Source organism: Equus caballus, chromosome 19, assembly GCF_041296265.1.
Source record: "Equus caballus isolate H_3958 breed thoroughbred chromosome 19, TB-T2T, whole genome shotgun sequence".
Classification (NCBI taxonomy): Eukaryota; Metazoa; Chordata; class Mammalia; order Perissodactyla; family Equidae; genus Equus; species Equus caballus.
In genome coordinates, this window is record NC_091702.1 from 42,836,176 (window position 1) to 42,863,400 (window position 27,225).

The 27,225-nt window shown below is 52.9% G+C and overlaps 1 protein-coding gene across 2 annotated transcripts in view; it reads left to right on the forward strand.

The window, feature by feature from the left end:
* The first annotated feature begins 8,303 nt into the window (after positions 1 to 8,303).
* MELTF (melanotransferrin) overlaps positions 8,304 to 27,225 on the forward strand; it is a 28,238-nt gene continuing 9,316 nt past the window's right edge. Inside the window, exons 1-10 of one of the 2 annotated variants that reach the window (XM_005601898.3) lie at positions 8,304 to 8,522; positions 10,448 to 10,602; positions 12,009 to 12,108; positions 14,400 to 14,582; positions 16,726 to 16,882; positions 18,193 to 18,260; positions 21,640 to 21,827; positions 22,558 to 22,738; positions 23,481 to 23,632; positions 26,629 to 26,725. In XM_005601898.3, the coding sequence (XP_005601955.3) occupies positions 8,474 to 8,522; positions 10,448 to 10,602; positions 12,009 to 12,108; positions 14,400 to 14,582; positions 16,726 to 16,882; positions 18,193 to 18,260; positions 21,640 to 21,827; positions 22,558 to 22,738; positions 23,481 to 23,632; positions 26,629 to 26,725 (1,330 nt within the window). In that variant the 5' untranslated portion in view covers positions 8,304 to 8,473. Of the gene's footprint in view, positions 8,523 to 10,447; positions 10,603 to 12,005; positions 12,109 to 14,399; positions 14,583 to 16,725; positions 16,883 to 18,192; positions 18,261 to 21,639; positions 21,828 to 22,557; positions 22,739 to 23,480; positions 23,633 to 26,628; positions 26,726 to 27,225 lie in introns of both variants that reach the window. The other variant, XM_070242723.1, reaches the window with a different exon arrangement.

Below are 27,225 nucleotides of genomic sequence, written 5' to 3' on the forward strand. Positions count from 1 at the left end.
AATGGAGATATTTTGAGAACCAATAAGATTACAGATAAAGGGAGTGAGCACATAGCATACTCTGAAAGTTAATTCCCTGTTCCTTTGGAATTAGAAGCCTGGAATTGTTCCAACTCCCCTTGTATAGATTAACCTGAGCCTTCATTTTGACATATTTTAAATGGAATTTGAATGACTACTTTGCAGGATTGTTATAAGGGTTAAATAAAATAGTGTGTACCAAACACCAGTCACAGCGTTGGATAACATGACTCAATACCTGTTCTTCCCTTCGCTCTTAAGTGTGTTACGGTTGGTAGCAGAAGATGGAAGAATATGGTCCACCATTCTTCGTTATCTATAGAGAAATTTTCTTTGACAGAGTTTTAGTTAAATTATTTACATTTCGGTCCCTATAATCATGTTTACTCATCTCTTCTTCTAAGGACACTTACGCTTTGTCGGAGATGGTGTGACTTTGACCTGTCCTAACTCAACCTTAAACATGGAACTGGAAGACTTCAAGATTTTATAAGCCATTCTCACATCTCTGCATGGTACTAGACCCAACAGTCCTTAGCAATTCTCCAGGACATTGAGAGTCTAGAAACAGGCCTAAAAAGAACTACTTAAATTGCCCGGATAAGAAATATATTCTTTCATTCAATTTGACTAAGAATAGAAGACAGTCATGTGCTGCATAACTGATGTTTCAGTCAATGATAGACTGCATATACCATGGTGGTCTCGCAAGATTAGTACCATATAGTCTAAGTGTGCGGTAGGCTATACTATCCGGGTTTGTTTAAGTACACTCTGTGGTGCTCACATGACGATGAAATTGCCTAAGGACGCATTTCTCAGAACACGTGTCCGTCGTTAAGGGATGCATGACTGTAGTCACTGCTTACTCATTGACTGCTTTCTCGTCTTTCCACTACCAGCTCTTTCTCCATTCCACCCCCAGATATAGTTACTGAGAGCTGGCAAAAAAAATCCTGGTCTCCTAGACAGCATTGTGAACTTGGTGGTCAGGTAACCTGGTATTATTGTTTGAGGCTTAGCAACAGGTACCACCCTGACCAGGGAGAGTTTCACACTATGGTTTTTCTAGTGGTTTCTATTTAAACTAAACAGATATAGGAAGAATTAGGGGAGGAAGACAAGAGGACAGTGAACGCTAGAATTCCCTCCCACCAGGTTTCTTTGTTTTTATTAAAGTATAACAGGGGGCGGCCTGGTGGTGTACCAGTGAAGTTTGCACACACCACTTCAGTGGCCCAGGGTTCGCCAGTTCAAACCCTAACACCGCTTACCAAGCCATGCTGTGGCAGGCGTCCCACATATAAAGTAGAGGAAGATGGGCACAGATGTTAGCTCAGGGCTAACCTTCCTCAGAAAATAAAGTATAATATACACATATAAAATGTATTAATATTGTCAGTGTATATATACCTCAGTGAATTTTTACAAACCAACATCGCCCATGTAATAACTAGCATAAAGCTCAAAAAGCAGAACACGACCAGCATCCCAGGTGCCCCCCACAGCTACCTTCTAGTCACTATTCCTACTCCAAGAGAAGCCACTATCCTAACTAACTTATATATATATTTTTATGTATAGTAAAGTTCTCTTTATGGTGTACAATTCTATGAGTTTTGACACATGCATAGAGTTGTGTAACCACTCCCACAATTGAACATACAGAACAGTTCCATTGTCTCAAACATTCCTCTTGTGCTTGTCCCTATGTAGTCAATACCTCCTGCCACCCCCGACTTCTGATGACCACTAATCTCTTGTCAGTGCCTATAGTTTTGCCTTTCCCAGAATGTCATTTAAATGGAATCCTATCTGATGTAGCACTTGGGATGTGGGTTCTTAGCAAAATGTATCCAAGATTCATCCATGTTGCTGCATGTATCAGCAGTTTACTTTTCATTGCCAAGTAGTATTTCATTTTGTGAATGTGTCACAGTTCATTTATTCATTCACTGGTTGAAGGACTTTTGGATTATTTCCAGTTTTCCCACTATATTTCTGTACTTGTTTGCAACTCCAGGCCTGTAGGAACAAGGAGAAGCAGCAGAAATGGGTTTCTGATCTGACAGCCATGATGGGCCATCCCCCACCCTACCTCCATCTCTGCTGTGAGCATCCACACATTTTGGCAGTTGCACAGGAGCCTTTCATCTTAAATGCGGAATAATAGATCCCAAGAGCCTGGTTACAGAACAAATTTGTGCCTGAAGTAGGAGACTGCAAGAATAAGCAATTCAGAGTTTTTAGAATTTCAAATACCCAAGAATGACGCTTGGATGATCCAATATCTGGACGTGCCAGTGACTAGTGGCAGATTCTCATTGCTGGTGTCCTAGGGGAAAGTGTAGTCTAGTTAGGATAGTAGTAAATGAGAACAAAACAATCTGAGCAACAAGTGATAACAGCCATTTGTGAAACGTGAGATTATCTAATAACCCTACGATTTAGAAAACCGTCCATGGAGACAGCCCTAATCTTTTGAGAAACTCTAGTTTGTTGAACACCAAAGGCTTATAGTTTGTTTTTTAAAATTATTACCTGCCAATTTTCTTTAGGTGGTAACCTCTCCACATCTTAAATTTACTAATATTATGTGATTAACAGAAATCTAATTCTAGTGCAGCAAACAGGAAATCCTTGAACCACAGCTGGCCCCCGACTGGTCTGACACTTGACCCTTTCGCATGCAGACAGCACACTGCCTTGTCGGCCTTTCCACGCTTAGCACAGTATGACTTGTTTTCTCACGTGTGTGTTTTCAAAAAAGGTTAGGTCACTCCTTTAAATAGGCTCTAGACTAATCTTAGGAACTACGGGTGTTTACCCAAAGTAGGAATAAACTACTTGTTTAGAGCATCTATTCATCCCTATTTCCGCTAATCAATTGTTAATGACCAATTTCATTTGGACAGTTTTTAACTAGAATAGGATGATTTTTTTTAACTATATAGAAGCTCACAAAACAATTAGCATGTGAAACAAGATAGAGTTTCCTAATGGAAGAAAAGATTAGAAGGGGTGATGTAATCTTTCTGTAGGATGTCTAAAATTAGGTTCGTTTACCTCGCAGATGGGAGGACTAAAGACAAGATGAAAGTCCCATATGTTCCACCCTGTGAATCCGTACAAAAACGTTTCCTAAATCTTGTGAGAGTCGTTTGATCAAAAATATCTACTTCCCTGTGGTGTTATGTCTAGAAAAGACCTCTATCGATGATAGATCCCTTTCTTTCTCTGACAGTTCGCTGCTTGGTTCAGATCTAGTTTATCTGACGTTCCTCACTTACCCTTACTGGCAACAAGCTTTAGTAACCTTTTAACTATTTTTCTACCTGTGGCTAATAGATATACATCACCCAAGTTTTAACCTTAGTGCTTCTTGACGTTTCTCTTCCCTAAATATCCAGTCACCAAATACTACTATTTCTTCATGTTTTTCTTGCTGTCGTTTCCACTGTCGTCATTCCGATCCAGGTCCTTAACCCGCCCCCACCCCCTTAAAACAGGCTTGGATTTTTGCAGTGGCCCCTTGGGTCATCTCCCAGCTTCTACTTTGCTGCTCCAGCCATCCAGCAGATGACTTGCCCTGGAATGCAGCTTGAATTGTGCTTCTCCTCTGCTCTCTGACCTGCATGGGTCCTATATCCACACTGACCCGCACTGTGTCATATAGTTCTGGAGCAAAGCATGTGCTCATTGTCTACCCCCCACCCCCTCCCCAATCGCACCTCTCATTCACACGCCCTCTGCAGGGCTTGTCCTGTGGCTGTTGGTCATGCAAATTCCTGCCTTGCTAATTGTGTGGCCTCCCCACCCAAGCCCCGTGAGCAGAGCCCACCTTTCTTCAGTGCCTACGCTAAATCCCTCCTGCAGAACCCTCCGAGTTACAGCCCTCCATGCCTGAATTCCTGTGGTACTTATGTGTGTCCCCTTAACACTGAGCATGTGCTCCCTGGGCTGCGTCTACCCCTCTAGGTGTGTGATCTGACTCAGGTTGGGTGGCCTTTTTGTATTCCTCTGTCCCAGGGAGGTACCCATGGCAGGTGATGAGAGCACACTGCTCCCCGGCTTCAGAGCCTGTGCAGCACGGCAGGCTTCACCGCTGTGGCTTGTAATGGGCTGAAAACAGCCTTGCGTAAGTGTTGGCAGTGCCTTCATTTGCAAATTGGCAGAGCTGGGGGGATGGAGGAGGGGATGGGAGTGGATGAAAAGGTCTGACTATAAATCTCTAAATCAGTCAAAATTTTTTCTTTAATTATAGTCCTTTCCCTTCTGGTTCCCGGTATAATAATCTCCCTTCTTGAACATACTTTGTGATTTTTCTCTTTTTGATTCTATTTTATCTTTCTTGCACGTATGTTTTCATTATAAGCATCTGGAACCCTCCTTGGAAGTAGCTGAGGTATGAATAATTTCTCTGAAAGTCTTAGTGGCAGAGCCAAATATAGGACTCCTGACTTTGCTTTTTTACTCCTTACCTCTTTTCATCTGGTTTCCGCTCTGATTAAATCTTACATTCAATGAAATACATTGATTAATGGCTTTAAAGCTGTGTCTCCAGAGTTAATCTCGGAGCCCTTTAATCCTCTCCTACATTTTAAAATCTGGACTGCAAGGAAAATTTTCAGGGAAGAAAACTTTCGTGTGTGATAATTAAAATAGATGGAGCTCTGGCTGGGAGACTGACACGTGACTGCGGGTTTGACCCAGGTGGGGCCTCCGGTGGTCTTCTTTCCCATCTCCAGGGGAGAAGCATTGTCCCTTTTCCTTTCGAGCTTACCCTCTCTGCTTTGCCTCCTGATCTTAGTCCTCACATCTTCCTCAATTCCCCTTTCCCTGTAGCTTTCATCTCCTTCCTCCATGGGCTGCTTGTGCTCTGACCAAATGATCAAATGTCTCCTGTCCTATAGAAATTGCCCTTGACTCCAATCCCCTGAGAACAAGCCCTCCCCTCTAACTTCCTCAGCCAAATACCTGGAAAGAGACACCCTGTCCACTTTTCCCTTCTTTTATAATAAATAATAGCACTTATTGAGTGCCTACTGTATTCCAGACACAATGCCAGACATTGGGAATGGCAGTAGACAAGGTGCCGCCCCTGCCCTCGTGGGGCTCAGCCTCCTGGCCAGGCCTCAGCCCCTGCCATGCCACTGCGACAGCTCAGACACAGCTGTCTGGGGACCTCCTGGTCCCCAAATTCTGCAGCTCTTCTCAGTCCTTCCCGGTCAGCAGCATGAGATACTTTAACGATAGCTAATAACATCCTAAAACTTAATCGTTCAATAGAAATCATCCTCCATGTTAAGACCTTGTCAGGAGTCCAGAGAAGAACCAGCGCAGCTTCGGGCTTTGAGAGGCTGACACACCGATTATCACGTGGCCCAAACGAGCAGCCTTCCCCTGGGTTCAGCTGCATAGGGAAAATACTTTTAAAGAGGAAAAGCTTTTATTCACAAAACTTGCTCTCCATGGCTACTCTTGATCTCAACATACAAATTCAGATGTATTAACCAGTCAATAAATACGCTGTGAATGTTGTCAGGAGTCGGGGGTGTAAAATCCTCTGCTGACACATTTTCTGCTGCAAATGTTCACCATTCCTAATTTTCTCTTTGTATACCAGCCCTTCCAAGTGTCCCCCGGAATAAAAATTGTTTGCACTTGTTCTTAGTTAATCAAAGACGTTACCAGCCCATAGAAATAGAAAAGTATAAATTATGATTTGTTGAAATGAAAAAATAGGTATTTTCCTAAGATTCTGGGTAAAAGAATTATTCATCCACGTTTTGCTGGCTCATTAGCCCCCACCTGCCAATATGGGTTCTCCGCCCCCTGTCAAAGGCGCCCTCTTCTTTCTGAGTCCCCAGAGGCTGTCTTTAGTGTGTTCCACCCCATGGCATCTGCTGCTGTTCCCTAGTTCTCTGACAGGCAAGCTCCATGCTGGGGGCGCCCTGAATCCTTGGAGAGCCAGAGCTGAGTCTTTGGCGGAGTGGAGAAAAGCTCTTTGCATTTCATATTATGGAATGGGGTCAAGGGGTCCCAAAGCAGTGTCACTTAGGCCCCAACATCTTACAGAAGTGTTAGTGATGTCACTTCTTGTAGTTTTTATCCTCTCCCCCTAACCTCAATATGAGTCCAGAATGGAGACCAACTTATAGAGGGTTAAATTACTGGCTCATTATTCCGTCGTTGCATCCTGCCCATTCCTCTGATGCACGCAAGTGTGTCTGCACCCAGAAATCCAGGATCCAGGCTCAAGCCGAGACAGGGTTCCCCATTACACACAGGTATCGGTACAAAGTTACGCCTATGCTAAGGCCGGGCAAGAGGGCCTGATGTAGAAGCCCCTGGAGCCCAGAGACAGCAAGCTCACTGATGAGTCACAGCGGAGGAGAGACTCCCGAGACAGGAAAAGGACCTCATTGTGAAAGAACTCACCCAAGCTCTTTGGTTGTAGCTGTCTGACACCTTATCAGTGTCACCGGGAGTTTTGCTAAAGGAATGACTTAATGAATACATCCTGCCAATACCTTCCAGTTGCTCCTGGAGTGTGACAAAATGAGCCTTGAACCTCATGGTCAGGAGGGTGAGGCTTGCTAAGCACACTTCTATTTATTCCATTCTCATAGGACAGGCCATAGCCCCTCTGCCAGGGCCACCTGCTAGTCCGTGTGTGTGAATTAGAAAGAGGTGCCCCGGGCAAGCCCGGTGGCACAGTGGTTAAGTGCGCATGTTCCGCTTCGGGGGCTGGGGTTCGCCGGTTCGGATCCCAGGTGCGGACATGGCACTGCTTGGCAAGCCATGCTGTGGTAGGCATCCCACATATAAAGTAGAGGAAGATGGGCATGGATGTTAGCTCAGGGCCAGTCTTCCTCAACAAAAAGAGGAGGATTGGCAGCAGATGTTAGCTCAGGGCTAACCTTCCTAAAAAAAAAAAAAAGGAAAAAAAGAAGTGCCCTTCCTCCTAATGGATCCAGCTAAGGGTGGAAAAACAGCTTCCACCACACATGCCCCTCGGATTCTCCAGAGCAGACAGCTATTGGAGGAGGAAGAATGGTACACCAGAGCCATCATAACTTGCCTTATACATATAGGGAAACTGAAGCCCAGAGAGGAGAAGGAACTTGCCTAAGGTCACACCGTGATAACAAAGGAGTAGAGCTCAGGTCTCCTGAAGGACAGCACAGGTAACACAGTGTGTGATAAGCAACAGCTTTACGGCCTGAGCCGAGGAGCCAGGGCTCCCTCCACCAGGGAGCTGAGCAGGCTCGAGGACTCAGCCCGAGACGTCCCTTCTCTCTCACTCAGTGTTCTTATTACACATGTCCTCTACCCAAGACAGGGAGCATCTCATTCCTGGGTACTCCTGAGGGGATGACGACAAACGGTGAGGACAAATATGGAGCAGATGACTGAGTAACGGTTTCCGCAGCCCAGCCCCCACGTCCCCACCACACGCGGAGAACTGCAGCTCTGGTCCCTCTGGAACCGTTGTTCTCAAACCCTGCTGTGCACCAGAATCAAAACCAGATTATTGGCCTTACCCCTGGAGTTTGTGACTCAGTGGGTCAGAGGTGTGCCTGAGAATCTGCATAGCTAACAAGCTCCCAGGGGATGCTGATGCTGCTGGTCTGGGGACCACCCTTGGAGAACCACGGGCCTAGAAAAACAGACAACCAAACCTTTCCTCTCTCCCCTTCTTCATTCCTCCCTCCTCTCATCTCCCTCTTTGTCCTTTTCTGCTTCCTCCTCCTTTCCCTCTTTGGTCTTCTTCCCATCTTCCAAAGCGTGACAGAACGAGCCAGGCTCTGCTGGGGACCTGGGTTCTAGTTCCCGCTCTGTCACTGATTAAATGTGAGACCCGGGGCAAGTCACTTCCCCTCTCTGGGCCCCAGGAAAGGCAGTGGTCTAGACTGTGAGATCCCTCACTGCCGGCTCCTCCCCACCAGGACCGTTCTACCTGGGCTCTTCTCTGTATCCCCAGGCCCTTTGCGCAATATGTGCTTGAAGAGAGGCTGGTGAATGAATTCAGCGGCCTCAGAGCTTCCCCCCGGCTCAAACTCTGGGATTCTGACCTCTTCTTCCTTCCAACTCTGACCTTTTCCCTCTCCAGGGGACATGATATATAGGGCCTTTCTAAGACAAGAGGAGCGGAGGATGCTCTGGGAAGCGGGGCAGATTGTCGAGGGGAGAGCGTCTAGGGACGCCGGCCGAGGCTCCAGCAGGGGGCGCCAGAGAGAAGGCCAAGGCCGGTCTGGTAAACCCAAGTGTCCAGTCCCGGGTGGGCGGGGGCGCCCTAGGGGCGTGGACACCCCCAAGGCACGCCCAGGCCGCGCTTAAGTAGCTGCGGGTCAGGGCCAGAGAGGAAGGAGGGAGAAAAGCCCAGCTGCTGCTGAACCTCTTGGACCAGACCTGGATCCAGCCCGGCCCCTGCCATCTAGACGGCGCCATGCAGGGCACAAGCGTGCCTCTGTGGCTCCTCCTGGCTCTGCACACTGGTGAGGCCCCGCCGCCCGGCCGTGGGAGCAGGAGCCGGGGCGGGGGTCCTGGGGCTTTCCAGACCCCCAGCAGAGTCCCGGGGGCTGGGAAGTGTGGTCTGAACCCGCGTCTCCCGGGAAAGAGGGGAGGTGTGGAAAGGGGCGAGGCGCGGGTGAGGACAGCGGAGAGAACCAGCACTGACCCGGGCAGACTGGGATGTCTGGAGGGCTTCTTGGAGGAAGCGGCATTGAGCTGGGCCTTGAAAAAGCGGACCTTTTGACGGGCCAAGGAAAGGCTTGGGCAGAGGCATGGAGGGGAGAGCCCTGGAGTACAGGAGGAGGTCCGAGAGGGTGAACCTCTTGACGGGCGTGGAAGCCCAGGAGGATTTGGGGGCCGGAGCGGCTCTACCTCTGCCGAGGCCCCGCGGGGAGGGAGGCGGGAGAAGATTCGGAGGGATGGGAGGAGATGAGGCACGAGATCCCACCCGGGAGACGCTCCAGGGCTCCCAGCATGATGCAGGGATGGATGGGGAGGCGCAGACCGGGTCTCCTGGCGTCCGCACCGACCCCCTTCCAAGGGAGTCAGGGCCCAAGACCGTGAGGCGGGTTCTCCGGGAGCTGCTCGCAGGGATCGCGGGCCAAGGTGCTGGAAGGGTGGGTTCTTGTCGCCGCTCTGACCTCATCAGTAGAAAATGGGCCCGTCACTCCGGTCCAAACTCTGCAGTTGCCCGGCCTACCAGGGTGCATTCTGGGAGCGCTGGAGAAGGGTGGCAGTCCCACATTCCAGGGTGCCGTCAGTGGTTGGGGAGACAGAGGGTGGCGGAAAGGAGACGGTGGAGGAACCGGCAGTCTTGACCCTTGGGGTGGGGATGGGAAGCACAGGTCGCCGTAAGAGGGTGACCTAGTCCCTTGGAGGACAGGAACTGGACCCAAAGCCGTGCGTGTCCCACGAGCACAGGCCTCTGTGGCGATCCTGGCTGGGCAAGGTGACTGGTGAAGGAGCTCAGGTCTGCAGAGGCATCAACCTCAGGGAACTCCGGTGCCACTTCTGCTGGGCCCCCAGGCCAGGAACTCTCTAGGACTCTGACCTGATCAGATCTGAGGACCCAACAGGGTCCCCACTAAGAGGAGGGGCATAAGCAGAAGTTACCTGAGGACCCATGTCCTGGCTCTCTACATAGGTTTACTTACAACACAGAAGGTGGGTTTTCTCATCTGCTTTCTCAGATGATGAAACAGGCTCAGAGAGGTCACACAAGTTGCCTGAAGTCACCAGCTGAAGGAGCAGGAACTTGAACTCAACCTGCTGACTCCTCAGTCTCCCCTTGGCAGGGGTCTGGCGCTGTGCCCACTGAGGGTGGGTTTGCAATGGGGGTAATCACAGATGCTCCAAGAGGGCGCAAGGCTCCTCAAGGACAGCCACAACCACTTCCTGGTCTCATGTCCCAGTTCATGAGAAGAGCCCGGGGACACTGCTGAGTGAGAGAACCCAGTCCAGCGCCCTCTTGTTGGAGGACATAGAGACCCAAAGAGGCACAGAAGTTGCCTAGTCACGGAGCTGGCCCAGACGGCGCAGTCAGGGCTCCTTCCACCCACCAGGCTGTGCTCCAGACATGCAGGGAGGGGTGGGGGTAGCCACACTGCTACCTGGGATACCCACCCCCCCACCCCTCCACCTCTGTAAAAGGCCAGCCTCAGAGCCGCCCACCTGCCCCGAGCACAGGGACCCGCATGGCCCCACACACAGCTTTGCCGGTGAGCCCAGCCCCTTCGCATCTGTGACACCTCTTTGTGCCTCAGTGCCTCCCAGTGGGAGGGCAGGGCTGTTGCAGAGGACTGGCTATACTTGCTGAGGGGGTCCCACAGAGCTGCGGGAGCCACCCTCCACAGTGGGGCCGGGGCTGGGGATGCCCAGGGAGCCAGGCCTCACTGTCCCCTGCCCCCAGCGCTCGGCGGGATGGAGGTGCGGTGGTGCACCACCTCGGACCCGGAGCAGCAGAAATGCAGCGACATGAGCAAGGCCTTCCAGGACGCCGGGATCCAGCCCGCCCTGCTCTGTGTCCAGGGCGCCTCAGCCGACCACTGCGTCCAGCTCATCACGGTGAGTCCTCTCCCTTCCACTCTGCCACCACCACCGCCCAGACGAGAGGGCTCTGACTCAGGAGGGAGCGCACAACGGCCTCATTCACTGGGAACGGCCCCCACGCCCTCCTGCCCGGGCGGGCAATAGGATCTCCTGCGTTTCCCCAGCAACAGGGCCAGCTTGTTTCCTGCCAGGGCCCGGGCCAGGCGCTGGGAGGCCTCGGGAGGCCCTGCTCAGATGGGCACCAGTGGGGAAAGGTGTCCTTCCACAAGGCCCCTGCTACAGTGAGGACAGTACCCACCCACCAAGGGGAGCCCAGACAGCAGACCCCTCAGTGGCCCGTGGTGGGTACTCACTCTTGTGTGGAGTTTTCCAGAACTGCGCTTGTGTGGTTTCCAGGGTAGGAGGAGCAGGGGCCAGCTGTCCTGGGTGGGGGAGTGGGGAAGCACTTGTGAGGGGCAGGACATCTGCTGAACGGACACTGACGATACTCAGAGGCAGGACGAGGTGTGGAGGGAGGCCTCGGGCAGGCACAGGGGGACCTGGGTTTTCCTTGCACATCAGCCACTGATAGGCCTCCAAAGCCAGTCCAGTCACAGTCCCACGTGGGCCAGGGCTTGGGTCAGGGTCCGCTGTGAGGGTGGAAACCAGTCACATTGGGACCCCGTGACACGCTGATCGTATACCGCCATTTGTGTTTTAAAATAAAAGGGAAAAAATTGAAGGCGGCATCTATGGGACTCAGTCTGCATCTTAGAAAACCTGAGAAACAGGTTAGCAGTGGAGGCAGGGGACTGAGAAACAAGAAAGTGAGGGAGCCTCACTTGTCACTACATACCGTTTGGTACTATCTGATTTTTTATTACGTATTTCTATTGTAAGTCCCATACAATTAATATTTTTTTTGTAAAGATGGGTAACTGAGCTAACAACTGTTGCCAATCTTTTTTTTTTCTGCTTTTTCTCCCCAAATCCGCCCAGTACATAGTTGTATATTTTAGTTATGGGTCCTTCTGTTTGTGGCACGTGGGATGCTGCCTCAATTTGGCCTGATGAGCAGTGCCATATCCACGCCCAGGATCCGAACTGATGAAACCCTGGGCTGCCGAAGTGCAGCGCGCAAACTTAACCACTCCGCCACGGGGCCAGCCCCAAATAATATTTTTTAAATAACATAATTAGAAAAACAAGGTGAGCCCTTGGCCCAGGAGAGCTGTCACCTTGGGCCTGGTCAAGGGGAGACCCCCTAGGCCCCACTGGGGGAGGGCGCTGCAAGGCTGAGCCAGGACAGGGCTCCAGGCTCAAGGGGACAGTGTGGCCTCCAGGACTCTCAAGGGGGCCCTCAGCAGACTGGTGGGTGTGCCTGAGCTCCTCACTGAGTGGGCCCCGGAGGCCGGCTGGGCTGACCCACATGTTCCCAGCAGGCCCAGGAGGCTGACGCCATCACTCTGGACGGAGGAGCCATTTACGAGGCGGGGAAGGAGCATGGCTTGAAGCCCGTGGTGGGCGAAGTGTATGATCAAGGTCAGACGGTCTAGTGGGAGGAGGGGTGGGGGGAGAGAGGAGGTGGGTCCACAGCGTGTCCTTGCTGGACCCGGCCCAACACTGCCCCCGCCGAGCTGGTCAGTAGCCCCATCCCCAGAGTCCTGGAGTCCTGGCCAGAGAAGCCCTCAGAGGCCCCCCTAAGTCTCCCTTGACCTCCCCCACGAGACCGGGGGTGCCAGACACCCAGGGGGCTGGCCCGAGTCTGTTCTTCTGTGAAGAGTGCTGTAGCCCCACTAACTTTCACCCACAAGCTCTTGACTGAGGGGCTGCCCGTGCGGGGCTGGTGCTGGCTGTGATCGTCTGGGGTAATGGGGCGTCAGTAATGTCCAGCTGTCGCCCGTGGCTCTCTGTCAGAGGCAGAGTGGGGAGAGGCTGGGCAAGGGGCAGGGGCTAGGAGCTGCAGAGCCCAAGAGACCGAGAAAGAGCCCTGGCTCTGCCTCTCCCTGTGATCTTCTGTGACCTTGGACAACCTCCACTCCCTTGACTGTTGAAGGGGGAGAGTGATCCCTGCTTTGTCACACGGATTAATTGAGCCGGGGAGTGCACACCTGACACCCGGTGTGTGCTCGGAAATGTGAGTCCCTTTGCCCTGGTCCCTGCAGCTCACCTCAGACCTGCCTCGGGCTCACCTGCCCTCTGCACCTCCCCCACCGCCTCTACCTGTCCGGTGCCTAGTGTCTGTCACAGCCCAGCTCAGTTGTCACCTCCAAGGAGCTCCCCTGAGCCCTGCCAGCCCTGCAAAGGGCCTCTCCTTCCTGCCTCCCGGAGCACTGACTCTCTCTGCTGAGGTCCTGATGCTTTTCTGTCTTGTTTTCACTGACCACGGCAAGTCCCCTGAGGAGGGCCCGCTCCTCATCTTTGTAAACCCTGGGGGGCCTGGTACCCGCGATGGGGTCTTGCCTGGTTTCTTGTTGAATGGATGACTGTCAGATGACACGGGACATAGTCCAACCCTGCAAACCACTGAGGCTTTCCCCTTAAAGGCCAGAAGCAGCCCTGCCTCTGGGGCCCAAACCCAGCTCCTCCTCTTTAATTCATTCAGCACATTTATTGAGCCCCTGCTACACTGTGGCCATGAGCAGTGAGCAAGAGAGCCCTCGAAGAGCAGGAGTCAGAGAGCAAACAAACAAACACAAACAACAAATGCAAACCACTCTGGGGGCCTGCGCAGAAAGTCAAGGCCATGGGGGAGAGAATATGGGGTGTGGGAGACCTAGTGAAGTTGAGCAGACGGGGTGTTCCTCTGTGGAGGTGACGTTGAAGTTGAGCCCTGACAAGGGTTCCAGGTGGGAAAGAGCTTGGTGTGTTCAAGTAGGAAGAAAGGGACAGTGGGTGAGTCAGAGGGTGGGACCAGACGAGACCACTTAGGTTGGCAGGGGCCAGACTCAGGTGTGCACAAAATAACACTGGCTTTGCTTTCTAGAACTCAGCTTCACCCTGGTCATGGGCATCTCACCACCACTGGGCAGTCACGTGTGTGTGTGCTCACGTGCATGTGTGTGATGGGCTGCCCTCTTCTCATCAGTCCCCATAAATGAGTCACCCCTGTCTTGTCCTAATGGCTCCTTCCTGGCCATATTTGGCCCAGGGGAATCTTTTGCAAGTCCGTAGACCCCCGCCTACCCACATGCACCCCATTCAGGGTCTTGAGTGGTTTGGGACCACATTGCTTGTGCCTCTCTCTCTCTCTTTCTCTCTTTCTTTCTCTCTCTCCCCCTGCTCTCAACACCAGCAAATCGCTTTTCCTAATCTGAGGGAAGTGCCTACCCTGGTCCCCCTGCTCCTCCCAACCACTCCTCTTCCCTTCCCGTAACCATACCCATGATACATTCCCTCGAACCCTCTGAGGTCTCCTAAGTGCCCAGACTGTTGGAAAACAAAAGACTTGCAGGCTACTTCTGCCTCCTGTCTGGCTACAGAGTCCCCTGCCCTGTGCGAATGCAGACCCAGCTAAGTACCAGCTGGCTTGGAAAGGAAAGTGGGGGAATAACTAATGAATTCATATCTCAATGGAACATCTACCACAGGAGGCTGGGGGGGCGTCTTGTGATAAGACACGTGGATTGCGCCCACCTGCTCTCCTAGTAACTAGAACACCATGCACACATTTGCGTGTACTTCCATGCACACACATACACATGCCTCCGTGCACAGGTACGTGTACACACACTCACACATCTCCTTCTCCCACAGCCTTCCCAGGCAGGGTCCCAGCCTCTCTCGTGGCTTCCCCCTTGCCATCCTCACTCCTCTCTCCCTCCTCCTTCCAGAGGTTGGTACTTCCTATTATGCCGTAGCTGTGGTCAAGAGGAGCTCCCACGTGACCATCAACAGCCTGAAAGGCGTGAAGTCCTGCCACACGGGCATCAACCGGACGGTGGGCTGGAACGTGCCCATAGGCTACCTGGTGGACAGCGGCCGCCTCTCGGTGATGGGCTGCGATGTGCTCAAAGGTGAGGGCCCCGGGCCAGGCGGGGGCTCCTTCTGCAAGGGCTCTGGGCTTCCGCTCCCCTGGCCTCTGCTCGTCCCCTCATGGGATAGCCCCCTCCAGCTCGCCTTCATCTGCACGTCCTTTAAGAAGCAGCCCAGCCCCTCCTGCTCCAGGCCTTCCCGGACACCTAGAGTGGTGTCACCCCCTCCCGGATCTCGTGCTGGCCAGCCTGGTATCGCCATCATTTAAGTTTCTGGTTGATTGGCCCCTCCAGGGCACTTGACTCTCACTTACTCATCACCGTGTCGCAGACACAGCCAAGCACAGGGCCCAACCCACAGTGGGGAGGCGGGGACTCCCCAGGAGCGGTTCTCACCTGGGGTAGACATGGTGTAGGTCGCTATTTCCAGAATATGTCCCCAACTTTACAGGGTCAGAAACCATTTTTTCAGGACCCAAATAAGCTGCCGACTTACACCCAGAAAGCTCACAAGTGGCTTATCAGAGACCTGCTGTTGACCCATTGGTAGTGAGAATAGGGCTGTCCTGGTCGTGCTCCAGGAAGGGAGGTGAGAGCGAGCTGAGAGGGCTGCTGAGAGTAAAACCCACGAGGGGAGTGCAGTGAAGCCCTGAGGGGGCCTGGCTGAGAGCCCTGGGCCCTCATTCCTGGGCCAGAGCCTGCTCCTCATGCTGTGGGCTTCTTTTCCTGTCATCTACTGGCCACCAAGCTGTGTCAATCTCTCTGTAGTGGGTACAATACAGGAACAAGTTGGCCCCTGACACATGACAACCACATTCTCAAGCTGCCCTCCTGGGATCACACCATCCCTTGAATAGAGTTTGGAGTGTCCCCAGTCCCTGGTCCTGGTTTGCTCCACAGGTGACCCATGCCTCTGGGAATTGGGGAGCCCGCAGGAGAGCACAATGATCTTTTAAAGCCCAGACTTTGCTGTCAAATAGTTGTGGGTTTAAACCCTGGCTCAGGATGACCTACCCTCAGATAGATTCCTCTACACATTGGACTTCAGTTTCCTTATCTGTAAAATGGGAAAACTGACACTTACTGCAGTGCCATGTGGTTGGGAGTACCGAGATAATTCACACACCGTCTTCGCACACTGTGTGGCACAGGATGTGTGCTCGCTGCAGGGAGCTGTTGTTTTTATGAGTTCCACTTCTGTACTTCTCCGTGGGCACACATATGCACGCATGCACTCTCATGCACAAACCCACATGCATGCATGCACATGTGCAAACATACATGGGCACACCCATGCATGATGCACAGACCCACACAATACATACATGCGTGCTACCCACACGTGCATACACACGTACTTGCATACGTACACGTGTATACACTGCCCCCATGTAGCCCCCACCACTGTGTAAACCAGCACAAACCACAAGAACCTGGAAGCCTCGTCGTCTCCCATGGTGGCCAGGGGTGGCTGGTTTATCAGTCTCTTGGCACATGTCTTAAACATCTACTCCCCTGGGAGGATGCAAAAAGAAGACTAAGGAAAGGAGCTTACCCTGGAAGAGCTCACTCTGCTGGGTGATGAGCAGGATGTGACTGGCTCAGTGCAGAGCTGGCGTGTTGCTTGTCCTGCGTGGCCCTAGGGCATCCTCAGCACAGGACAAATATTTGCCAAGAGGGTGGACATGGTGCCCCGGTGCTGGCAGGGGCCCCAAAACCATGCAGATTCCACCATCTTCACCGACGAGGCCTCCTTCTCCGCTGCTTCCAGCCCCTCCCTGTGTTTTTGAGAAATGTTGTGTATCAAATTAATTATACTTAAGTAATAATTTATTTCTTTCCCCACTTTCATTGATTACACATAACCAACTTTGAAATGAAACCCTCAATGAGAACAGTATCTAAGTGATAGTGTCCTATGTGGCCATTTGGGGGCAAATGTCTTATTCCCTTGAGCCATTTTTAAATAACAGTCACTCCCGACACCCACACTTTTGTGGCCCCAGTTTGAAAATCACTGATCGGATCCAGTTCCCCAGTTTTGCTCAGACTGAAGCCTGAAGGGTCCAGCCAGGTCCCTGGGGAGCCCACCCTCCTGACTCCAGCCTGAGTGGCCTGAGCACTTTAGGGGACAGGGGTCTGATGCTGTGCACCTGACTGACCTCTGTCTGCCTCCTTCCCACAGCTGTCAGCGACTATTTTGGGAGCAGCTGTGTCCCCGGGGCAGGAGAGACCAGTTACTCGGAGTCCCTCTGCCGCCTCTGCCGCGGCGATGCCGCTGGGGAGGGGGTATGTGACAAGAGCCCCCTGGAGAGATACTACGACTACAGCGGGGCCTTCCGGTGAGCCAGGCGGGGCTGGCGCTGGAGTGGAGTCAGGGGAGAGGCCTGGACCTGTGGCCGGGGGAGCTGGGGATAAACACCTCTGCTCAGAGAGGGCCCCTGCGGTGTGGCAGTGTCAGCTGCGTGTCATCAAAGCACCCTTTATATCGTTCATGTGCCCTGGTTGGTTTAAAAACACCACACTGGAGTATGCCAGACCGGATTTGCTCATAAAATCAACATGTTTGGTATATTTAGGGAGGTGAGGACTCAGAGAGAAGAAAATCACAAAAACAGCCTTTTGCCACTCCCATGTCCCCATTCCGGTGTCTCAGGGGGGCAGGGAGAGGGTGGGAGGAGGGCAGGGGGGATGGGGGGGAGGTTGGAAGTGTGGCAGGGAGCGCCAGAGGCTTGACGCTCAGGGCTGGCCTTGTCTCTGCCCCTGGTTCAGGCTGGCGCTTCAGATCAGCCCTCCACGGAGCCCACAGAGAGTCTCTAGCCGTGTGTGGTGCACTCCGTCTGTCCACAGCTGTGGAGACGCACCCAGTGGGGACCGGAACGGGAGCCTCCTGGCTCCCTCTAACCCCCACCCAGGCCCCAGTGTTTCCACCTGGAGGAGGGGGCAGCCCGCAGATGCCCACGCTGCAGGGTGTGATCTGGAGAAATGCGGTTTTGGGCAGAGAGAGAAAAACAGTCCTCAGTTCTCCAAGTGTTCCCACCCCTTTGCCCACCTCCCTCTCCTGGTGCCCCCCGCCCAGTCCATCCCTGCTTATTTGCTGGCTGTGGGGACCCAGGCAGCCCCTTTGCCTGGAAGGTCCTGACCTGCCTCCCTCACTGGGCAGTGACACGTAGAGATACGTAAGTCCTGGGCCCCTCCACTCAGGCATGAGAAGGTCTAGTCCATCCCCTGCCGCAGAGCAGGGTCATCTTCAAAACGCCCTGGCGCTTACGCTGCCCAGGACAGCAGCTGCCATGTGAGCGCCTGCCCTTTCAGGCCCTGAGCCGGGCTGGGCAGGATCTGTACGGGTGACAAAGGATCTCTCCCTATGGGGAGCCACTTTCTCATCCCCACTTTACAGGCGATGGGGCTAGGAGGGCTCCACAATTTGGCAAAGCCACAGAGCCAACAAACGGGGAAGCTGGAACCCGGGACTGTGTGACTGGGAAACCCATGCCCCCAGCCCTCTCCCCCCTGCCCCCCCCCCCCCCCCCCCCCCCCCCGTGACCACCCCTTCCGGTTCAGGCCAGACCTCCAGAGGTGGAGATGGGCCAGGCTGAGGGGCTCGAGGGGAGCTCAGCCCCTCCCAGGCTCACAGGTTTCTCCTCTGCAGGTGCCTGGCAGAAGGAGCAGGGGACGTGGCCTTCGTGAAGCACAGTACGGTGCTGGAGAACACTGACGGTGAGTGGAGGGGCTGGCCCAGGAGCACGGTACTCCCTGAGGACAGGAAGAGCTGGGTCTCCCCAGTGGAATTCAAACCCCTCTGTGGGACAGAGGGGCCCAGCGAGCTGCCCTGCCCTGCCCCGATCTGTGTACGGCCTTGGGTTCCATTTCCACTGGAAGACTGGGTTCTGCTTTTAAAAAAGAGTTTGCAAACCTCTGCACTAGCTCTCATCTCCTGTCTCTTCCTAGCATTTTTCTCCGCCTATCAGAAGAAGCCATTCCTTATCCCTGGATTAAATATGGTTTGATGTTATGTGTTGATTCATTATATCCTTGTCATTTAAAATTTTAAAATTCTCATTCAATTTATTTAAACTAAGGTTTTTTTATTTTGAGATAACTGAGCTTTAGAAAGTTGCAAGAATAATTCAAAGAAGTCTCATTGATTCTTTACCCAGATTCCAACTTTTAGCGTTTGCCACATTGGCTTTATCCTTCTTTCTATACGTGAGTGGTCTTTCTGAACCATTTGAGAGTCCATTTGCCTCTGTCCTCCCTTTAATTCTCCAGCGTGTATCTCCTAAGAAGGAGGAGATGTGGGCCTTGCCACAGTACAGCTGCCAAATTCGGGAAATGTAGCATTGACACAATACTGTTATCTAATTTACAGTCTATCTTCTAGACTCACTAAGTGTCGTGATTCTGTCCATTGTAGCAATTTTTTTCAGGCCAGGACCTAATCTATGATCACACGTGGTATTTAGTTGTTAGGTCTCTTTAGTTTCCTTTAACTTCAAGCAGTTTCTCAGTCTTCTCAATCTTTGTCTTCTGTGACACTGACATTTTTGAAGAGACAAGCCAGTCAGTGTACAGAATGTCTCCTAATTTGGATTCGCCTAAGGATCATTTCTTTGGTTTAACTGAGGTATGATTTACATGCAGCAAAAGCCACCTTTTGAAGTTCAAGTCTGTGAGTTTTGCCAAAAACGTACAGTTGTATAACCACCACCACAATCAAGACAGTGACTGTGACAGATCCTTCACCCCAAATTTCCTGCTCGTCAGTCCCTCCCCCAACCACCCTGGCAGCCACCAATCAGACTTCTGTCTCTATGGTTGTGCCTGTTCTGATATGTCTGATCATTGTCTTTTTGGCTAATCTTTACCTTTTAAATCAGAAAGTCCATCGTGTAGTCTGATATTCATGAAGGCAAAGAACATGGACCTGATTTGAGAAAGAGAAAAAAGTGATGTGAAAAGATGAAGGCACATAGGATAGGCTCAGAGCAGGAGCATCCTATGAGAACAGCTGGCCGGGACTGGGGCCCCAAGATGAGGCAAGCACAGGAGAATTTGGAAGGTGGAGAAAGAATAGGGATGTATTGGGTTAAAATCAGCTCTTTTGCAATTTTGATGGAAATCTAAAGAAGTAATTATTTAAAGAGTATCTTCATGCAAAAAGACTAGTAAGAGCAAGAGTGGAATTGACATAAATGCCTAAAGTAGTGAAGAAATATGGCTTTAAGTGTCCCTAGCCTATGGAAAACAGGAGTGGCAGAGCAAACACTAAATGATGCATTTGTCTCCTGGGAAGGCCAGATGATCCCCAGAGTTCTACACAAAAGTTTTGCAGCAGTTTAAAAATAGAGAAAAGTTGGGGAGTGGGGAGAGAATGACTCTGAGTAATTGCCGAGAGTGCTATAAATTATCATGCAGTCATTAAAAATGACCTTTGTGGAGTTTTCCAAACTAGTATTCTCTCGGTTTTTGGTTTTTGTTTTTAAATAGCTTTGGAGTGAATAGAGTTTTCAGGATCCCACAAATTATCTTTTCCCTTCCTATTTCCTAGCAGGGGTTTATCCTCATTTTTGAATTTAAAACTCATAAAAATATTGTTGTATAGGACCATCTGTGGTATATTTTATCACATGAGTTATAATCCTTAAAATTAGTCTTCTTAATATTCCTATTTGATGTCTATATGCACTCTTTCAAGTAAATCTTGTTTTCTATTATAAATGAGTTTTATGGAAAGTTTCCAATAATGTGGAAAAATACTTTTAAATGATAAGTGAAAAAAAAAAAACAGGAAGCAGAATTGCCTATCAAGTATGTCCTTAACCATGTTAAAAATGGTTAGAAAATAGAATAGAAAAAAGGTCATGGGGGAAATATACCAAAATATTAATGGTTGGATTAATATTGGATGATATGTGGGTGAAGTTTCGGAGAGTCACCCTTTTCTCTCTGGGCCACAGTTCTGGGTGGATTCTGTCAGGATTTTTCTCCACAGTGGCCCCCACCCCCTGCCCTCTGCTCAGAACCAAATTTCGTGCCCGATGGCAGTGATGAACTCTGGTACATTGCTCTCTCTTATCCTAAACTTCTCTTATTCTCTTACTCTTTTTACCTTTAATAAACAATTCTATTTATATGTGTTGTATTATTGTCAGATACCTCAAATCCATTTGATTAGTAAAAATCGTGAGAGGAGAAAATGTAAGCAAATAGACACAGTCTATTGAGACACCTGGTCTTGTAGGGTGCAGCCACCAAGCCCTTCTTCATTCTGAGTTCTGGATCTCACCTCCTGGTGTAGTTCTGAGTTCTCACCTCCTGGTGTAGTTCTGAGTTCTCACCTCCTGGTGTAATTCTGGGTCTCACCTCCTGGTGTAGTTCTGAGTTCTCACCTCCTGGTGTAGTTCTGAGTTCTCACCTCCTGGTGTAGTTCTGAGTTCTCACCTCCTGGTGTAATTCTGGGTCTCACCTCCTGGTGTAGTTCTGAGTTCTCACCTCCTGGTGTAGTTCTGGGTCTCACCTCCTGGTGTAGTTCTGAGTTCTCACCTCCTGGTGTAATTCTGGGTCTTGCTTCCTGGTGTAGTTCTGGGTCTCGCCTCCTGGTGTAGTTCTGGGGCTCACCTCTTGTTGTAGTGCTGGGTCTCACCTCCTGGTGTAGTTCTGGGTCTCACCTCCTGGTGTAGTTCTGAGTTCTCACCTCCTGGTGTAGTTCTGAGTTCTCACCTCCTGGTGTAGTTCTGGGTCTCACCTCCTGGTGTAGTTCTGGGTCTCACCTCCTGGTGTAGTTCTGAGTTCTCACCTCCTGGTGTAGTTCTGGGTCTCACCTCCTGGTGTAGTTCTGGGTCTTACCTCCTGGTGTAGTTCTGGGTTTCACCTCCTGGTGTAATTCTAGGTCTCACTTCTTGGTGTAGTTCTGTGTCTCACTTCCTGGTATAGTTCTAGTTCTTATCTCCTGGAAGAGTTTCTCTACACTGTGGATCTGTGGCCCCTGACACCCTAACCTCTCCTCAAGGCTCCCTCTCATGGTCCCTACCTGAGGCCATCCCTAAGCCCCTCCTAGGACAGGAGCTGGCTCACCAAAGGCTTCCTGTCTTCCCAGGGAAAACCCTGCCCTCTTGGGGCCAGGCACTGCTCTCACAGGACTTTGAGCTGCTGTGCCGGGATGGCAGCCGGGCCGATGTCACTGAATGGAGGCGATGCCACCTGGCCCGGGTGCCTGCTCACGCCGTGGTGGTCCGGGCCGACGCAGATGGGGGCCTCATCTTCCGGCTGCTCAACGAAGGCCAGGTGAGTTCAGGGCACCCTATACAGCTTCCTGGGCTGATGCTCGACCATCTTATCTCTCACTGGGGTGGGAGCTCAGGGCAAGAGCCATCCTAGGGCTGGGCCAACCAGACCAGGAGGGACAGGACCCAGAGACCCTCCCCTGGGACAGCCCCAGCGGGGGATCCAGGCCTCTGTGGTGTCCAAACTCAGGCCAGGTCAGTGTGAAGGAGGGACCAACCGTGCTAGCTGGGGGCTGGCCAGAAAGAGGAGACAAGGGGACTCAAGCACCCCTCAGAGAAAGCTCCTTATACTTGTGGTTCTTAAAACCAAAGCCAGAACATATGAACAAATAAACAAAATGACCAAACCAATAAATGTCAAAGTACGTCATTAATTAAAGGTGGTGAATAATGTTTTGCTGAAACCGCTGCATATAAGAGCAAGTTTCTGACTGCTGGGCACACCAGCTTTAGTTAGTTTTGCCCCATCCGTGCTGCCATGGCTCAGCCTCGTTGTTTGTCCGCAGTACCATCCCACACCTGGGCCACGAGTCATGTGTTCAATGGGCTGAGTGTGACAAGATGGAATGCACTGGGGGAGCACAGAGGGAGGAGAGAGGCCGTTCCTCACCTTGTCCTCAGAGTAGGCGCCTGGCCTGGGGGCGCAGAAAGAAGGATGTCGTGGCTGAACAGGGAGGAAAGGATGCAGCCCCCCAGCAGCACCTCACCAGCCCCCACCCCTTGACACACAGCGTCTGTTCAGCCACGAGGGCAGCAGCTTCCAGATGTTCAGCTCTGAGGCCTATGGCCAGAAGAACCTGCTGTTCAAAGACGCCACCTCCGAGCTGGTGCCCATCGCCACGCAGACCTACGAGGCATGGCTGGGCCGCGAGTACCTGCATGCCATGAAGGGTCTCCTCTGTGACCCCAACCGTAAGTCCACCTGTCTTTTCCACTACCAGCTCCTGGCTGACCACAGGCATGGCAGGGCTTTCTGGAGAGGTGCCTGGGGGCGGACACTCACCCCGGAGGTGTGCCCCTTGGCCTCAATGGGAACCTGTCGCTTCCATCTCCCTGCCTCCCTCTGGGGGTCTGGGGAGGAAACATCTCTGGAGTTGCATGGTCTGCTGTACCCTAGAAGCCCCGCCTGCTCCAGGGGCTGGGGTCCGGGCCCTCAAGGTCTGTCTTGGGAAGGGCCTCCTTAACCCTTCACGCAGAAGTCATCAGGTCCTGTGGTTCTCCCTCCTACTCCTCCCCGCCCTGTGGCCACCGCCCTGGCTCAGGTTTTGTCTCTCGCCTGGACCATTGCAGTAGTCTGCAAATGGGCTGCCTGCCTGCAGCCCCCACCCCATACATCCTCTGCCTACAGCCAGGGAAACGGCGTGCCACTGAGTTGGATCCACGACAGCCGTGATCTGCCGCAAACCTCCTCACGGCCCCACCAAAGAGCTCCAGCTCTCCACTCTGTGTTGGAGGAAACGGGATCAGATGGTTAAATGCTGGAACTTATCCCTTACAGCTAACGAGGGAAAGAGCCAGAATTTTCCCTGGGTCTGACTCCACGCTCTTCCTACTGAGCAACCGGCCCCCACAGCCCCTGTCCCACAGGCCACGCTCGAGCCCGGCCCCTGAAGCAGGCTAGCGTGGCGGTGACCACATGCTCACACCTACTCAGGGCTGCCCCACTACCTGCGCTGGTGTGTGCTGTCCACTCCCGAGATCCAGAAGTGTGGTGACATGGCTGTGGCCTTCAGCCGGCAGAGACTCAAGCCAGAGATCCAGTGTGTGTCAGCCGAGTCCCCCCAGCACTGCATGGAACGGATCCAGGTGGGGGCCATGCCTGGAGGGGCAGAGCGGTAGGGGTGGTGGTGACAGTGCGTGGGACGGTCCTTACTGTCCCTCCCTGATGGACGACCCAGCCTGTCCATCCTCCTGGTCTGGGGAGGAGAAGACCGTCTCCTGTGACAACCTCGCAGAGAAAGGGGAGGCGGAAGGACCTGCACGGACCAGCCATCCCCAACTGGGGGACAGGGCAGAGGGGACTGTTTCCAGGGACTGCCCCTCGCTGAGCAGGTGGCCAGGAGCAGAAGGAGCAGGAGACCGGCCCAGCTTGGCACTGGCCGACCTGTGGTCTTGGGCAAGCCTCTTCCCCTTTCTGAGTCTCAGTTTCCCCTTGTGCACAATAGGAGTGGGCTTGATCATTGTTTGTTAAAGAGCAACCGGCAGTCAGAAATGCATTTTATGGGGGCAGGCCCTGTGGCCGAGTGGTTAAGTTCACCCGCTCCGCTTCAGTGGCCCAGGGTTTCACCGGTTCGGATCCTGGGTGCGGACATGGCACCGCTTGTCAGGTCATGTTGAGGTGGCGTCCCACATGCCACATCTAGAAGGACCCACAACTAAAAAACATACAACTATGTACCAGGGGGCTTTGGGAAGAAAAAGGAAAAAAATAGAAATGCATCTTACATCAATCACAGTCTAGTACACAAAAATTTTTCTTTTGGATACAAATATGTAAAAAAAAATAGCCCTTATGTAGAGAGATGTGAAACAAAGCAGCACTTTTCTTACTAAGTACAGCATACGCTGATAGTTGCCGTTGTGCTCTATCCTCTTTTTTTTTTTTTTTTAAAGATTTTATTATTTCCTTTTTCTCCCCAAAGCCCCCCGGTACATAGTTGTATATTCTTCGTTGTGGGTTCTTCTAGTTGTGGCATGTGGGACGCTGCCTCAGCGTGGTCTGATGAGCAGTGCCACGTCCGCGCCCAGGATTCGAACCAACGAAACACTGGGCCGCCTGCAGCGGAGCGCGCGAACTTAACCACTCGGCCACGGGGCCAGCCCCTCTATCCTCTTTTTTAAAACATGTCACAGCCCATTAAATTGACTTGGGGTCCACTCACACGCCGGCCGCCTGCAGTCGGAAGCCCGGCCGTGGTCTCTATGCCCGTTCAGCTCTGTCCTGCTTTGCTTCTCCGACTGGAGACTGTGGCCAGGACTCGGAGGCGGCCCCAAGTCCCTGAGGTCAGGGACAAGGTCCTGCGGTGGTCACAGGGGTCCCAGAGGCCCCTGGGCTCCTGAACGCCTCCCCTCCTGGTTTTTAATAGCCAGTAGGTGGGGCCTGATGGTGAGGATCCCTTTTCAGAGTGGTCCCCAAGCACAGGCCAGGCCACGGCCGCTCAGGAGTGTCCCCCTGCCCTGGCCAGGCAGCCGCATTGACTTGAAAAGAGCAGAGAGGACAGGACTGACTCGGCCAGGACCATGATGGCAACAGGCCCATAAGCACACGCTTCCTGTGTGCCGCGCACTGTGCTAAGCGCTCGCCGCCTCAGCCAGTCCTCACGACAACGCTGGGGGTGGGTGTGATGACTCAGATGTGGGAGCTGGGGCTGGGAGAGGCTGAGGAAGCAACTTGCCCAACGTCACCCAGCCCGAGGGTTGGGGAGCCCCTCTCCCCAGTGACCCATGGGAGGCCGTTTGGATCTTGTGTGGCGCTGAGGGAGGAGGACCCAGCTAAGATTAAGGAGGGGAGACTGAAGGGTAGGCGCCTTCTCGCTTCCTAATGCTGGGCGGGCCGTCCTGTGGAGGGCGGCAGGTCCCACTGCCCCAGAGCAGGGAGAGATGCAGGAGGGAGGGTTTGGCTCCTCCAGACACGAGCCTCTCTCCATCCGAGCTCACAGAGGGCCAAGGGGCTGCCCGGGGCCTGTGGGGAGAGGTGCGGACTTCGGCGGCTCCTCAGAACCCCAGCAGAGAGCTCCGAGATCCTCAGTTCTGACTTGTAAGGTTCTCAGAAATGGCATCCAGTGTACTCCTGCAGTATACCCATTTCCTGCCCAGCCACAGTGACCCAGGCAAGGGAGCATCAGCCACGAAGGGCCCTGGGCCCAGGGTCTGAGTTCCTCCCTGACATCACAGTGGGGAGGAGAGGTCTGGGTGGGGGAAGAGAGGACCCCCAGAGATGCACCCTCAGGCTCAAAATATCAACGCCACTGCCTGTTATTGCACCATCGTACTTCACGCCTCTGGGCCTGGACCATGTGGGGCACCTTCCTGGGGTGCAGGTGTCCCCTCTCTCCCCTGGTTCCACCCCCTTCCCTCGGGGTTTGTCCCACGACTGTGGCTTGATTATCAGTTAACCTCTTTGCAGGTCCAAGGGGCTGAGTGTCCAGAGGCTTCAGAATGGACAAGTGGTGCTGGGGTGTGGGTGACCCGAAGGGCTCCAGCAGGGTCCAAGGGAGGAGGGTCTCAGGGAGGAGGGTCCCAGGGAGGGGAGGGCCCGGGCCCCTCCTGCTGCCTCCTGAGGCAAGGCTTTATCCCTGAGCACTGGGGCCTCCTCCCACAGACCCTGAGACCGATGTCTTTTAAGACCTGGCTCATTCATCCATTCGCACATGCATTCAACAAATACGTCTTGCACTCATGCTGTGTGCCAGCCTTGGCCAGGTGCTGGGGATACAGCACAGTGCCCCAGGCCTCTGAGGGCTGGTGATCCGGGGGGGAGATCCCGCACCAAGCATGAGGGCAGGGATGGTGCTAGGTTCTGCTCAGAAAACATTTGCTGAAAGAATGAAACAGACGCTCATGAAGGGGAGTGCTGGTGGTGGTTGGTTTTAGGGCTCTGGTCCTCCAGGCACCCCTCTTGCCTGCGCATCTTCACAAGGAGAGGAACGGGCAGATGGGGGAGAATGGGCTTCCCAGGGGAAGGGAGCCTCAGGCCCAAGTCCCCTGGAGACCCAGCCCTGGCACTTCCATCAGATCCCAACATCCAGAGCCATCCTGGGCCACCCCAGCCCAGCCCAGCAGCTCTTTCTGTCCCCCTGCAGGCTGGGCAAATCGATGCTGTGACCCTGAGGGGTGAGGACATTTACATGGCGGGGAAGACATACGGCCTGGTGCCAGCAGCCGGGGAGCAGTACGCCTGTGAGTTGTGGGTGGGGGGTGGTTGATATTTTTATATATAGAAAAACTGTCCCCCGGGCTGTTTTCAAAAGCTCCGGCCCCACTCCGTGCCTCTTCCCCTGGGCTGGTTGCTGTCTGCCACAGGTAAGCCCCTCCTGCCCCAGGCCCCAGTGTTCCCATGCCATCAGTGCAAGTCCACCAGGCGTTGGCGAACTTTCTGTAAAGAGTGTAAACGCTTTCGGCCTTGCAGGCCATGTACAGACTCTGCTGCGCAGTCTTTTTTTTTTTTTTTTAACAACCCTTTAAATATATAAAAACATTGTTAGCTTGCAGCCCAGGCCATACAAAAACAGGCTGAGTAGTTTGCTGAGCCGTGGCCTTGAAGCCTCCTCGGCCTCTTCCAGCCTGACCCTGTGGCTCATGGGAGGTGGCCTAGGGACCCTCCCTCCTGTGGGCTTGTGCACACCCTCGGAGGGGCCCCGGCTGGGGCCTTGGTGCTCAGTCCTCTTAAGTGGTGACCT